This window comes from Dendrobates tinctorius, unplaced genomic scaffold, assembly GCF_039654945.1.
Source record: "Dendrobates tinctorius isolate UK_male_01 unplaced genomic scaffold, ASM3965494v1 ptg000093l, whole genome shotgun sequence".
Classification (NCBI taxonomy): domain Eukaryota; kingdom Metazoa; phylum Chordata; class Amphibia; order Anura; family Dendrobatidae; genus Dendrobates; species Dendrobates tinctorius.
This window is the reverse complement of record NW_027361761.1, coordinates 17506282-17522746: the sequence shown is the minus strand read 5'-3', so window position 1 is coordinate 17522746 and position 16465 is coordinate 17506282. Positions and strand designations below refer to the sequence as shown.

General features: G+C 43.9%; 1 protein-coding gene across 2 annotated transcripts in view; it reads right to left on the bottom strand.

Moving 5' to 3' along the window:
* Positions 1 to 4406: 4406 nt before the first annotated feature.
* The window catches only part of LOC141098586 (cytochrome P450 2C5-like), a 306296-nt gene continuing 294237 nt past the window's right edge, over positions 4407 to 16465 (bottom strand). For both annotated transcript variants that reach the window (XM_073586497.1, XM_073586496.1), the window contains exons 9-10: positions 6016 to 6157; positions 4407 to 5632 (exon numbers count right to left, since the gene is read on the bottom strand). In XM_073586497.1, the coding sequence (XP_073442598.1) occupies positions 5454 to 5632; positions 6016 to 6157 (321 nt within the window). In that variant the 3' untranslated portion in view covers positions 4407 to 5453. The remainder of the gene's footprint in view (positions 5633 to 6015; positions 6158 to 16465) is intronic.

Sequence of the window (16465 nt, the reverse complement as noted above, 5' to 3'; positions counted from 1 at the left end):
ATTAAACTCTGGAAAAAAAAAATAGGAGTCTCTCTCTCTCTCTCCCCCAGCACAGGAATCGCTGGAATACTCGCATCCCCATTCATTAACATTGGACTCGCTAGACTTGCAACGAATAGAGAGTTTCCGACTCGGACTCGTTACAGTCTAGCGATTCCGAGTATTTCAGGATTCGCCCATCCCTACATGGACCTCAAAAGTAAGGAAGACTAGTGAGGGTAGTTGAAGGATAACCTGAAAGGTACATTTTGGTGATAGGAGCAGATCAACGCCTCCACCTGCTCTATTGTCTGATCTTGGGGTATGAGAGAAGTGTAGTCCCCCGTATGAAAGAGCAGCAGCAGCGGTAGTGTCTGACTGCTGGATCCAGGTTTCAGTAAGAGAATTAGAAAGGAAAAAGTCATGAATGAAGGAGAGTTTGTTAGACACTGAGCGAGAATTCCAAAGTGCACAATTAAGAGAGACAGATGGCATGCAGGGAATATTAATAAGATTAGAAGGGTTTCTGAGTGTAGCAGTTGGGGGGGTTGACTTTCTATAACATGGGGGACCTGGGTTGTGAGCAATGTCTCCTGCGACTAGGAGAAGGAGGATAGAAAGAGTGAGCAGATGGTTAAGTGATTTGTGAGAGCGTCTCTTATGTTGAATGGTAGGACTGACTGGATATGTGCAATTTAACAATGTGAAAAGAGCATGAGTGCTATACATAGGAGAGGAAAGGAGTGAGGGGCCAATATGGATGGAGTGTAGAGAGTTAATGCCAGGGCAGTGGATGTGTGTTAATGCAGCGGCCAGGATATAAATTACACAAATGCATATGGTATATATTTGTTGCACTCCAAATGTACAGGGAGTAGATGTATATAAATGTCTTACCTGTCTCCTGCCCTGTCTAACTGCCATGTTATAACTGCCAGTACTTTGATACATGTACTTCGATTACATGTGCATAAATGCCCCCTGCATAAATGCTCCCCCTAGCTATGTCTGAATATATAGGAGGTTAAGGCTAAGATTTTTTTTTGCTCTCTCTCTTCTCGTTAATCAATCAATCAAACTAAATTGAGACAGCAGGACCCAATATATATATATATATATATATATATATATATATATTACATATATACTACATTCATACAACATACATACATACATACTACATACTACATACATACTACATATATACTACATTCATACAACATACATCCTACATACTTACTACATACATACAGCATACATGCAACATGCTACATACATACAACATTCATACAGCATACATACATACTACATAATACATACATACTACATATATACTACATTCATACAACATACATACATACTACATACATACTACATATATACTACATTCATACAACATACATACATACTACATACTTACTAAATACATACAGCATACATACAACATGCTTCATACATACAACATACATACAACATACATACTATACACATACTACATACTTACTACATACAATACATTGATACAATACATACATATACTGTAGACATACAGTACATATAACATAGAGTACATACTCACCATCACTTGTCACTTTGATCCCCGAAGCCAGTGTAATCTCACTGTAAAAAATAATAAAATAACAAACAACCAATATACTCCCTGATCTGCAGAAATCAACGAGTGTCCCACGACGATCTCCTGCAGTGCATCACTGAGAGGTTACTATAGTTCACTGGTCTCACTTTATGGCAAAAGCTGCGTGGGAACTTTCTCACAAAGCAATGCCAAAAGTGAGACTAGGGACTATTTTTTTACAGTGGCGGAGGAATACAGTGTGGAAGGATACCTACCTCCTGTCATTGTATTCCTGGTGCCCCTAGAGAGCGGTCGCATCAGCTGATGCTGCTGTTCTCCACGGGAGATCGTCATGGGACGCTCATGGATTTCTGCAGATCAGGGAGTAAACTGGTTGTTTGTTATTTTAATATTTTTTACAGTGAGATGACACTGGCTTTGGGGATCAAAGTGACAAGTGATGGTGAGTATGTACTCTATGTTATATGTACTGTATGTCTATATGTATGTATTGTATGAATGTATGAATGTATTGTATGTAGTATGTAGTATGTATGTAGTATGTATGTTGCATGTCTGTAGCATGTTTTATGTATGTTGTATGTATGTAGTATGTATGTACTATGTATGTATGTATGTTGTATGAATGTAGTATATATGTAGTATGTATGCAGCATGTATGTATGTATGTTGTATGAATGTAGTATATATGTAGTATGTAGTATGTATGTATGTATGTTGTATGAATGTAGTATATATGTAGTATGTATGTAGTATGTATGTATGTTGTATGAATGTTGTATATATGAAGTATGTATGTAGTTTGTAGTATGTATGTTGTATGAATGTAGTATATATGTAGTATGTATGTATGTTGTATGAATGTAGTATATATGTAGTATGTATGTAGCATGTATTATGTATGTTGTATGAATGTAGTATATATGTAGTATGTATGTAGCATGTATGTATATATGTTGTATGAATGTAGTATATATGTAGGTTGTATGTAGTATGTATGTATGTTGTATGAATGTAGTATATATGTAGTATGTATGTTGTATGTATTATGTATGTATGCATGTTGTATGAATGTAGTATATTTGTAGTATGTATGTAGTATGTATTATATAAGTATGTTGCATGAATGTAGTATATATGTAGTATGTATGCAGTATGTATGTATGTATGTTGTATGAATGTAGTATATATGTAGTATGTATGTTGTATGAATGTAGTATATATGTAGTATGTATGTAGTATGTATGTTGTATGAATGTAGTATATATGTAGTATGTATGTATGTTGTATATGTTGTATGAATGTAGTATATATGTAGTATGTATGTATGTTGTATGAATGTAGTATATATGAAGAATGTATGTAGTATGTAGTATGTATGTATGTATGTTGTATGAATGTAGTATATATGTAGTATGCATGTAGTATGCATGTATGTATGTTGTATGAATGTAGTATATATGTAGTATGTATGTATTATGTATGTATGTTGTATGTATGTTGTATGAATGTAGTATATATGAAGTATGTATGTAGCATGTATGTATGTTTGTATGAATGTTGTATATATGGAAAATGTATGTTTTTTTTTTGTTTTTTTTACATTCAACACATTAGCCGGATGATGGGACTACTACTGTCCCATCATTGGCTAATGTGTCAATCACTGTCATTGTAGCAGGCATAGCCCGATGGGACTTGTAGTCCCATCGGACGATGCCTGCATACACACACAACCCCCGGCAGGCCCGCATAGACCCCCAGCAGCCCGTACAGACCCCCGGCAGCCCCGCACAGACCCCCGGCAGGCCCGCACAGACGCCCGGCAGCCCGCACAGACCCCCGGCAGGCCCTCAGAGACCCCCGGCAGGCCCGTACAGACCCCGCCCGCACACACGCACAGTGACCACCCACACACCGCCCACACTCTTCCCCCCTCCCGAACTGGATGTGGAAGTAAAGAAAGGGTTTATTTTCATTCCGATATTTGTGCCCCATTGACTTGCATGGGTATCCGGTATCGGAATCGGCGATACCCGATATTTTTGGGGTATCGGTCCGATCCAATCCGATCCGATATTTCCCGATATCACAAGGTATCGCTCAACACTAGTCAGGATATCTAGTCTGAAGAGGAAACGGCAGAGTCACTTGCATGTTTTTTAGCATAATACCTATTAATTCCGAGTGATCTGATACACAGGCATAGCAGGAACTCATTTGCAAATGTAATGTACCTTATTATGTTCTGGGGTCTCTAAAGAACCAAGAGAATAAAACAGATAAAATGTAAAAAATTTAAATACTTATACTCGTGCTGCGCTCATCTTTATGGCACCTGTATTTCTCACTGCTTCTAGTTTGGATCTCACCACGCCTTCTGATTCCCAAATAATTGCATTGGATCCTTTTGACCTCTCACACTGTGCCAAACTTCCTGCTGTTATTGCACCCAGGAGGGCTCTGCACATGCACACAGGAGGAAAATAGTGTCATATGACATAATGACGTGCAGCGTGACCTTTCTGTTTGCATGTCCAGAGCCGTCCCAGACACCAAGATCAGGACAGTCTGAGAGGCCTGAAGATTCCAATGCAAGCGGCGGCGGATCATAAGATGTGACATTTTTATAACCTTTTCATTTCCCTTTATGGTTTAGAAAAACAGTGGCCAGCAGCTGCCATTTTGTTGAATCTTCACAGAGGCGAACTGCAAAAAAACTGCATTTTGACGAATGTGGAATTTTGTAAAAGTCAAATTGGCAGCAATTTTTATTTAGACATTTAAACAAAAAAGCGAGAACATATTTGAAAATTCATAATCAAAGTACTGCCCATAAAAATGACCTTTATTGTTAAAATGTGAATAATTTCAGTCCTGTAAATATATAAAACCAGACAAAACACACATGAAAAATGTTAAAATGTGAACTACAGGCGTCTGCGCAGCAGTAAGAATCTTGTATGTTAGAAAAATTATAGTTCGCAAGCTTCAGATACAAGTATGTAAAATGATAGCTAAAATCATTACTGAAATGTATTGTACACTAAAAAAGGTAGAGGATGGTAGAGATGAATTTGCCATGAATTTCTCTCAATTTGATTTGTATGAATCTAGCAAATTGGCGGCCATCACACCAGGCTTAAATGGGTTGGGAAGGGTATAAGAAAAAAATAAAATAATGCTCACTAAAGATGAGTGAATCTTTTGAATGTGGCAGTTTTGTCGTATTATCCCCATTACAATATGAAGCATCAGGTCGGTGTCCCGGCTACTGCTCTAGTCATCCTCTATGGGGTCAAGAGCAGCTCTCGTCAGCCCAATAGGGAGTACATGGAGAGGTGGTCGTGTATACACATTACATAGCCATTCTAACAAGGATAGAAGTGCCCTGTTCTGCTGTTGGGTGTGGTTCCCACCAATTAATAAATTCTCATCTGGTATTGAGTCACTTAGTGAGACACTGGGAGAGTGGCTCGATTCTCTCCTGTAACCTCTAGCCCAGAGTCCCAGGCTTTATTAAGGATAAGGGTGACATTATATAGTTTTTTAATGACATGAAATGTTCCTCTCAAGATTCATACAGTAGTTTGGGTGCGATGTAGAATGATCCTCGTCAGGTGGCTATAAGTGCAATGGATTTCCATTTAAAATAATACAATTTTTTTTTAATATATCTTTAAAATTCTATCAATGATGTTGCTTATTTCTTGATTACAACAGTTACTTTAGCTTCAGTGCCCCGTTCTGCTAAGGAATTGAGTTCCCAGTGTCTGGAGTCACCAATTAATAAATTATCACTTAATCTGTGGATAGATGATAACTTGTTTTCACAGTAGAACACTTTCAAGGTTTTTCAATGTAGGTGACAAGGTGTTCACACCCGAGGTATAGCACACATCTTATAGGGCATTGGACTGGCTGTTACTCCAACCACAGGAGTCAGGTCTAGTGCAGCCCCAGGAGGAGCCTTAAACGTGAAGACTTGCAGCAGTCTCGTGAAGAACATGAACAGCTCCATTTTAGCCAAGTTTTCTCCAGCGCAACTTCTTTTACCTACAGCAGTGAAATATGTGGAAAAGCATAAAAAGTTTATGTTGTTTCATGGCTAAAGCAAAATATACTATATCATTTCAAAATAGGCTGTTAAAACAAAATTGTAAGTCGCCGATTCCAATGTGAGTGTCAACCCAACATTTAAATATGGAGGCACAACCATCCTCTCCTCACACAGATTCCCCAAAAGGAAGAAACTGTCCACATACAGATTCTCACATTTTCCCAAAGCATAACCCACAAAAATCATAAATGTACCCTCAGGACACAGCTTCATAGGGAGAAGATTTAAAAAACATTTCCATTAATTTAGTGAATGTGATGATGGAGGAATGTTCTTATTTGCTCTCATCTCTCCTCCAACACAGTAAAAAATAACTCACCGGCTGAAAAAGGCATAAACGCTTCATTCTTTACAAAATTTCCACTGGAATCCAGAAAGTGTTCTGGGTAGAACTCGTCGGCTCTTACAAAGTGATTCTTATCATAAAGTACGGAGGTCAGCAGTGGGATCACCTGTATTCCCTGAAAGTTTCAACATTTGCATAAGTTATATTTAAATGGAAACCTCCCTCCTTAGGCTTTATTTATTTAAAGGGAATTTGTCAATCAGTTTTTTCTACCTCATCTGAGAGCAGCATAATGTAGGCAAAGAGACCTTAAACCCAAATATGTATCACTTAGTTTACTGGGTGCAGAGGTTCTGACTAGTGATGAGCGAGCATGCTCACCACTACGCAGAGTTTGCCCGAGCATCTCATTGTTCGAGATGCTCGGAGCTCCCCGAGTATTTCCGCGGTTGCTCAGCGGGAGCTCAGGTCCCCGCCCTGCATGTTTGGCGTTCTTTACAGAGCCAATGAACATGCAGTGATTGTCTGCCACCCACTGTAATGCAGCAGCCATGTTGGTTGTGGCATTAAAGTGATTGGCTGGCCGCACAGTATCATCAAGTCTATAGCAGACCCGGCACCGCCATGCTTGTCACAGTCTGCTCTGGAATCTGGCAGTGTAGGGAGAGTTGCTGCTGAGCTATGGAGAGAGTTACTTGCTTTGTACTTAGTGTGGGTATATCATATATAATACACATATCCATCTCAACTAGCAGTCCTTCTGAGGACTAATAAAGCTGCATAGATATCAGTGCTAGGCAGGAAGGCTGTGTATGTGATAGACTGCAGTGCATATAGCAAGAGGGTCCATTCCAGTTCTGTCTGCTACTGCTGCTATTGCAGATATTTGTAGACATAGCCCCAGGTATCAGGGGCCAGGAATAATTTTTTCGATGGATCTTAATCCTGATTATTTGCTGAAAAACCAATCCAGAGAACACCATTTTTCTGCTCCATTTGCTTGTTGGCACTGCAGAATACAGCCAGATCCTTTTAATATTACAGAGCTAAAAATCCAGCTATTTTAAGCAGGGGTTTGTCCATCACACGGATATCAGTGCGCTCAAAATTCTGTCATTTCTGGCCTACATTTAAATTTTGTTGCAGTGTCTTAGTGAAGTTATTGACACCAGTTTGCTGAAAAAAATAATTACCTACAGGCCAGTTATTTTAAACAGGAGTTTGTTCATCACACGGATTATTATTATTATTATTATTATTATTTATTTATATAGCGCCATTAATTCCATGGTGCTGTACATGAGAAGGGGGTTACATACAAATTTATAGATATCATTAACAGTAAACAAATTTACAATAACAGACTGGTACAGAGGGGAGGGGACCCTGTCCTTGCGGACTTACATTCTACGGGATAGTGGGGAAGAGACTGAAGGTCGGGGGTGCAGCAGCTCTGGTGGTGATGAGGCGGCAGCTCAGGCGGTGGTGAGGAGGCAGAATAGTCATTGCAGGCTGTAAGCTTTCCTGAAAAGATGGGTTTTCAGGTTCCATTTGAAGGATTTATGAGGAACGAATGAATGTGGATGAGAGTAGGAGGTCTTGGAGGATCGAAGATTATGTGAGGGAAGATATTGGGAGATTAATTCAGAGATATAGGGAGGGGAAAGGTTGTGGATGACTTTGTAGGTCAGTGTTAGTAGTTTGAACTGGATTTGTTGGGGAATTGGGAGCCAATGGAGGGATTTGCAGAGGGTGGAGACAGGGGAGTAGCGAGGAGAGAGGGGGATTAGTCGGGCAGCAGAATTGAGGACAGACTGGAGTGGTGCAAGAGAGTTAGCAGGGAGGCCACAGAGGAGAGTGTTTCAGTAGTCAAGGCGGGAGATGATGAGGGCATGTACAATAGTTTTAGTAGATTGAGGAAGGGACAGATTCTGGAAATATTTTTGAGTTGGAGGTGACAGAAGGTGGCAAGAGATTGCATGTGTGGTTTGAAGGACAGGGCAAAGTCGAGAGTTACTCCGAGGCAGCATATTTCACGTGCTGGAGAGAGTGTGATGCCGTTTACCATAATAGATATATCGGGTAGGGAAGATACGTAAGATGGAGGAAAGATAATGATTTCAGTTTTGTCAACATATAGTTTTAGGAAGAGGGAGGTGAAAAAGGAGGATATGGCTGATAGACACTCCAGAATTCTGGACAGCAGAGAGGTGACATCTGGGCCAGAGAGGTAGATCTGAGTGTCATCTGCATACAGGTGGTACTGGAAGCCATGGGACTTTATGAGTTGTCCTAGGCCAAGAGTATAGATGGAAAAAAGTAGGGGCCCCAGCCTTGGGGGACTCCAACAGAGAGGGGACGGGATGAGTAGGTAGTGTGGGAGTGGGAAACGCTGAATGTGCGGTCAGAAAGATACGAGGAAATCCAGGACAGGGCAAGGTCTTTGATGCCAAAGGAAGAAAGAATCTGTAGCAGTAGGCCTGTGTGAAAGGCAGAGGACAGGTCAAGAAGGAGGAGGATGGCGAACTGTCTGATAGCTTTGGCTGTGAGTAATTTTGGTCAGGGCAGCTTCAGTGGAGTGGTGGGGGCAGAAGCAAGATTGCAGGATGTCAAGGAGGGAGGTGGATGAGAGGTGGGAGGAAAGATGAGCATGGACATGCTGTTCAAGGAGTTTGGAAGCAAACGGGAGCAGTGATATGGGCCGATAGCTGGGCATAGAAGTTGGGTCAAGGTTTGATTTTTTGAGGATGGGTGTTATGGTGGCATGTTTGAAGGCAGAGGGGAAGGTACCAGAAGTTAGGGATAGGTTGAAGAGATGGGTTAGGGCTGGAATGATCATGTTAGTGAGGTTGGGGAGCAGGTGGGAAGGGATGGGGTCAAGTGCACAGGTGGTGAGGCAGGTGGTGAGGCTGATCACATCTCAGTGCTCTCAAAATTCTGCAATTTCTGGCCTACATTTAAATTTTGTTGCAGTGTCTTACTAAAGTTATTGACACCAGTTTGCTGAAAAAAATAGTTACCTACAGGCCAGCTACTTTAAACTTTGGTTTGTCTGTCACGTGGGTCACATATAAGTTCACTCCAAACTCAGCCATTTGTAGTGAGCTTGGAAAATATTGTCCCCCATTTAAAATGGGCAAGGCGTGTGGCAATGGATGGGGAACTGAACATGATGGGGATGGTGCATGCAGAACCCGAGTCCATGGGTAAGCTGAAATTGTGCCATAACAAACACCCACATCTTCTCGCCTGACCTTCCTGTGCCAATTACTAGGGGACTGCAGCAGCAAAACACTATTGAACCCAGAGCAGTGTCAAAATGTTGTTGGTTTCGGTTAATGCTTCAAGTCACTTTGCCATCGCCACCACCCTGTCTTCCACACGGTCAAATCTGAGTAGCTGTGAGTCTGGAACACATATCCTTCAAGCTTATCCTCCTTTCTCCCACAATGCTGAGTGCCCGGAGACAACTGATCCAAACTTGGACACTCCGAAGAGCTGATCACTTTTCCATTTATAGATTCAGGCCTCTGCCCCGATCCACTTGAAGTGGGTCAAGAGGAGATCACATATAATGATGCCCAAATATTTGAGCAGCCACAGTCACATAAAGGTGACAGTGGGAAAGTGTTACAAGAGGTGGACGATGATGAGACACAATTGCCAGCAAGTCAGGAGGAGGATCAGGGTGCGGAAGTGGAAGACGAGGTGGTGGATGATATAGTAACTGACCCAACCTGGCAGGAGGACAAGAAGATCGAGGACAGCAGCACACAGGGGGAGGGAGGCATATAACCCCAACAAGCAGGAAGAAGCAATGTGGTGGCCACAGACAGAAGGCGGGCAACAGTTCCTTATAACACCAACACGACAGAAGTTGTCAGTACAACTGTTTCCCAAGTCTGATTGATTTTTAAAGACTGTGACAATAATTCCAAAAAGGCCATTTGCACCACCTGCCAGGCCCGCATCAGCAGGGGTAGCAAAACTACCAGCCTGACCACCACCAGCATGATCAGGCACATGCCACGATCCATTTTTGGATATGTGGCAGCTCTAGTTCCACTCAGTTAAAACTTTTTTTCCTTTCAGGCTGACTGGGGTTAATGTCAGTTTTTCCCCGCTGGCAAATTGGTGTAATTGCATTGCTGCTGGGTCAGCTGATGTGGATGGTGACCACTCCCACCATCCTTTAAAAGATCATATGATGCATCAGCTGACTGTTGGTACAGCAATGTACAGTGACCAAGCTGGAGTAAGGAGATCTCTGGGTGCAGTAGTGCTTCTGCTGAGTTTTCTTATCTGGTACCTTTAGTCTGCTGTGCGGTGCTTTACAGCAGAAAAATGCTAAATGTTGTATTTTTGTTACCTTGTCCCTTTGTTGTTTGCCACTGCACGCTGTGTTTATTATCTGCAGAGGTGAGGATAGTGCTCTTTGCCAGCCAGTGCACCATCCTGGGCAGTTGTAGTGGACAACCAGGGACAAAGTATAATGATGGCGGCAGGGGAAAGGACCTGTATAGGGTGTTAGGGGAGTGCAGGGACAAGCCCCTCATTCCTTATTTGCTGGGGCTTCCTACTCCTTATTCCATCCCAGTTGTGTGTTGTGCCATTAGCTGATCGACCATCCGTTGGGTCGTGTCACACCGTGACAGTCACTTCGTGACATTAATACCGACCGTCACATTATTTCCCATGAGCCATGGCTCAATTGCAATCTTTTGCCCAGACTTGCACTGATGAGATTAACCCCTTTACCGCAAGGGTGGTTTGCATGTTCATGACCAGGCCAATTTTTACAATTCTGACCACTGTCCCTTTATGAGGTAATAACTCTGGAACGCTTCCATGTGATTCTGACATTGTTTTATCATGACATATCGTACTTCATGTTACTGGTACAATTTCATTCATATAACTTGCGTTTATTTGTGAAAAAACGGAAATTTGGCAAAAATTTTGAAAATTTCGCAATTTTCCAACTTTGAATTTTTATGCTCTTAAATCACAGAGATATTGCACACAAAAAACTTAATGAGTAACATTTCCCACATGTTTACTTTACATCAGCACAATTTGGGAACCAAAATTTTTTTGTTAGAAAGTTATAAGGGTTACAATTTGACCAGCGATTTCTCATTTTTACAACACCATTTTATTTTTAGGGACCACATCACATTTGAAGTCACTTTGATGGGTCTATATGATAGAAAATACCCAAAAGTGACGACATTCTAAAATATGCACCCCTGAAAGTACTCAAAACCACATTCAAGAAGTTTATTAACCCTTCAGGTGCTTCACAAGAATTTTTGAAATGTTTAAAAAAAATTGAACATTTAACTTTTTTTCACAACAAAAAATTACTTCAGGTCAAATTTTTTTATTTTACCAAGGGTAACAGGAGGAATTAGACTGCAAAAGTTATTGTGCAATTTGTCCTGAGTATGCTGATACCTGACATGTGGGGGGGACCAATGTTTCGGTGCATGGCAGAGCTCAGAAGGGATGGCGCACCATTTGACTTTTTCACTGCAAAAGTGGCTGGAATTCAGATCAGACGCCATGTCACGTTTGGAGAGCTCCTGATGTGCCTGAACAGTGGAAACCCCCCACAAGTGACCCCATTTTGGAAACTATACCCCCCAAGGAACTTATCTAGATATGTGGTGAGCACTTTGAACCCCCAAGTGCTTCACAGAAGTTTATAGCGTACAGCCGTACAATTAAAAAAATCATATTTTTTCCACAAAAATGATCTTTTCACCCCTAATTTTTATTTTTCAAAGGATAACAGGACCCCAAAAATTACTGTGCAATTTCTCCTGAGTACGCTGATACTCCACATGTGGAGGTAAACCACTATTTGGGCGCATGACACAGCTCGGAGGGGAAGCAGCGCCATTTGACTTTTTTGGCTGGAATTAAGATCGGCGGCATGTCGTGTTTGGAAAGCCCCTGATATGCCAAAACAGAGGAAACCCCTCACAAATGACAACGTTTTGGAAACTAGACCCCCGAAGGAACTTATCTAGATGTGTGGTGAGCTCTTTGAATCCCCAAGTGCTTCACAGAAGTTTATAACGCCCGGGCGTAAAAATAAAAAATCATATTTTTTCCACAAACATGATCTTTTAGTCCCTAATTTTTTAATTTTCCCAAGGGTAAGAGGAGAAATTGGACCACAAAAGTTGTTGTCAAATTTGTCCTGAGTACACTGATATCCCATATGTGGGAAAAAACTACTGTATGGGCACACGTCGGGGCTCGGAAGGGAAGTAGTGACGTTTTGGAACGCAGACTTTGATGGAATGGTCTGAGGGTGTCATGTTACCTTTTGAGAGCCTCTGATGTGCCTAATCTATGGAAACCCCCCACAAGTGACCCCATTTTGGAAACGAGACACCCCAAGGAACTTATTTAGATGTGTGGTGAGAACTCTGAACCCCCAAGTGCTTCACAGAAGGTTATAACGCCCGGGCATGAAAATAAAAACATATTTTTTTCCACAAAAATGATATTTTTGCCCCCAATTTTTGATTTTCCCAAGGGTAACAGGAGAAATTGCACCCCAAAATTTGTTGCACAGTTTGTCCTGAGTAGGCTGATACCCCATATGTGGGGGTAAACCACTGTTTGGATGCATGGCAGAGCTTGGAAGGGAAGGAGCACTGTTTGACTTTTTCAACGCAGAATTGGCTGGAATTGCGATCAGACGCCATGTTGCGTTTGGTGAGCACCTGATGTGCCTAAACAGTGGAAACCCCCCAATTCTAACTCCAACTCTAACCCCAACACACCCCTAACCCTAATCTCAGCCCTAACCCTTGCTCTAACCCTAGCCCTAACCCTAACCCTAGCCCTAACTCTAACCCTAGCCCTAGCCCTAACCCTAACTCTAACCCTAATGGGAAAATGGAAATAAATACATTTTTTTTATTTTATTATTTTTCCTTAATGAAGGGGGTGATAAAGGGGGATTTGATTTACTATTTATAGCTGGTTTTTATTTTTGTCAGCTGTCGCATGCTAAAAGACGCTTTTTGTTGTAAAAATAGTTTTTGCATCACCACATTTTCAGAGCTATATTTTTTCCATATTTTGACCCACTGAGTAATGTGAGGTCTTATCTTTTGCGGGACGAGTGAAAGCCGTGTGTCGGCAGTGAGTAGCGTCCCTCCATCCGTGACATACCGGTGTCAGCGGCGGGATCGTGACATATTGGTGGCAGCGGTGGGATGATCATAGAGCATTAAGTGATCTGGTTTGAGCAATCATTCCTCTCACTAAAAACCTGCATGATTCCTGCGGGGATCCTGCATCATAGGTTTTGGAGAACAGACTCAGTGATTACTAGTCCTGAGGCAATTGTGTGTACTTGTGAGCATCCACTCCCCCATCTTTGTTTTTCTTTCCTATCTTTTATTTGGCAACCATGGCTATGCGGAGAGCAGCCTATTATAAACAGCTGAAGAAGGACGCCCTGATGGCCCTGGGCATGGCAAACCAGATTGATGCTGCCAACAAAACCAGAGACCAGTTGATCACTGAGCTGGTGCGATGGGAGGCGAGCCTGGGCCCAGCGGATACAGAAGGCAGCACCAGTGCTGATGGTGCAGCCGCAGAAGTCCAGCTAGTGCAGGCCGGCATGACCGGCAGCCAGGAAGTCATGGACCCCTATATGCAAATGGCCCTGCAACAGATCTCCGCTGACGATACAGACAGACGCCTACAGCTGATCCAGGAAGCTCAAGAGAGCTGAGCGCCAAGCTCAGAGAGCCCATGAACTGCAGCTGGCCCAGCTGAGGGAAATACCCTCCAGAGCCGAAAGCAGTGAGCCCAACAGCGTTCAGAGTCCGAAGCCCCGTCCAGAGCATTTTCACATGATGGAGAAGGATGAGGACCTGGACATTTTTCGGAGGGCTTTTGAGAAAGCCTGCAGACAGTACCAGCTGCCTAGGGGACAATGGGCAAGGTACTTGACCCCAGGGCTAAAAGGTAGAGCCCTGGAGGCGTTTGTTTATCTCCCGCAAGAAGAAGATGACGACTATGATGTCATCAAGCAGGCCCTGTTCGCCAAATACCGGCTGATACCTGAGGTATACCGAAAGAAGTTCCGGAACCTCCAACGTGGCCCACACGAAAGTTATAGCGATGTGGTACAAGGACTCAGGACCCACTTTGACCAGTGGGTCCATGGACTGTCAGTTGATACCTTTGACCTGCTGAAAGACCTGCTGATCAAAGACCAGTTATTGCATCTTTGCCCAGCTGAGGTCCAACAGTTCATCCTGGACAGAGAACCAACGAATGGGGACAAAGCTGCGCAGATTGCCGACAACTATGAGGCCAACCGGAAGCCAGAGACATGGAGGCCAGTCACTGGTAAGCCTGCAACTAACCCCAGTTCCCCTGCCAGCCGTCCTTCCGGATTCCCTGTCCCTGTTGCCAACACCAGGCCTACTTCATACACTCGCAAGTGTTTCATCTGCAATCGGACTGGTCATATCAGTGCCAACTGTCCGTAAAGGCAGAAGAACCCCCAGCCAAGGCCTCTGGGCCCAACGCCTCTGTTCTTTTAGTGTGAGGTGTGGTTGGGAGGATTGATGACAACGTGCAGCATGTCCGGGTGGTGGCCCATCTTGCTACAGGCCTCAAGGACACCGGGGCTGAACGAACCCTCATCCATCCTGGACTGGCGGCCCCTGAAGAGTTTATTGAGGGGAAAACCCTGACTGTCACTGGGATAGGGGGCACGTGCTGTCCCTTGCCAGTGGCCTGGGTTTTTCGTTATTGGGGTGCTGGGAGCGGGGTGAGGGAAGTGGGGGTGTCTGAAAACCTGCCCACTGATGTTTTATTGGGGACAGATATGGGGAGGATGGTTGACTACTATGTCCCTGACACCCCTCCCCAATCTGATCATAAGGGTAATGCTAAAAATGATGATTATGATGATGGGAAACTAAATGTGTCACCTGACAATGCTTTATCGAGTAATAACCATTCTTTTCCCAGCAATGATGCTGATGGTGATGTATCTGTGCCGACTGAACCTGTTAACCATTCCTCTGAAACGGTAGATGTGTCCACAGGTACCGAAATGCTCAGCCCCGTCGCAATGCGGAGTGAAACGGCTGAGGAGACCCTAACAGGAGCAGGAGTCGGTACTCAAGGAAATGGGGAGGTGCATTGGAACCGTGAGGAAGGTGATGCCATGCAACTGACCAGTGCCACCGAGGAAGGTAACTGGCCAATAAGTAGCACTGCTCCTGAAGTGTTGGGGATGGATGGGGAGGTAGAGCCCATAGCAGCACCGGGTGGTGGGTCTGTAGAAATCCCAAGGGAGACAGCATACATAGCCCCTGTCACACACAGTCATAGTGCCCGGATCGCAGATAGCGCCCTGCCTTCTGGACCCTCTCCCGCTACAGGAGAGACTGAACCAGAGGTGAACCCAGAACAGGTTCCAGAGGGGCCCAGTGAGGAAGGAACCCTGACGTCACTTCTGTATGCCTCAGATGCGATCCTGGAGAAATTGAGACATCTCGCCGAGATGCCCACCTCCGGGACTGATAAGGAGAGGGTGTTTTGGGAACGAGGAAAGTTGTACCGGGAGACAGTACCCGGAGAATCCCAAAAGGAGTGGTTGAGGGAAAGACAGCTGGTTGTCCTCTATCAGTTCAGAACTGAGTTGTTGCGGATTGCCCATGAGATTCCACTGGCTGGACACTTGGGGGTCAGCAAAACTAAGGCATGGCTGTCTCAACACTTCTATTGGCCCAAGATGGGGACAGATGTAACAAACTACTGCCACTCCTGTACCACCTGTCGAACAGTGCGTAAGGTGGGGCCTGATCCCTTTGCCAGTGATAGAGGAGCCTTTCCAGAGAATCGAGGTGGACATTGAGGCCCCGCTGGCCGTCCTCAGCAGCTCTGAAAAGCAATACATCTTCATCGTGGTAGACTACGCTACCCGGTACCCATAGGCAGTAGCTCTGTCCTCAACCAGGGTGGATAAGGTGGCGAATGCACTGGTGACCATCTATTCAAGGGTAGGATTTCCCAGGGAAATGCTTACCGATCAAGGGACCCAATTTATGTCTCGCCTAATGGAGGCTCTCTGTGAGGCACCTGGTATCGAGTGCGTATCACCCACAGACCAATGGTTTGTGAATGCTTCAACGGTACCCTCAAACAGATGCGCCGCATGCTGGTTGAGACCCACGGACGCGACTGGGAGCGGTACCTCCCACACCTTCTGTTCGCTTACAGAGAAGTTCCGCAGGCCTCGACGGGGTTCTCCCCCTTCGAGCTCCTGTATGGCAGGCGAGACCGGGGACCCCTTGGGTTGATAAGAGAATCCTGGGAAGATGAGCCAAACCACTCTGAAGTGTCCATCGTGGACTATGTCATGTGCTTCCGTGACAAGATTGAGACCTTGACGCAGTTGGTACATGACAACATGGTGCAGGCTCAGGCTGAC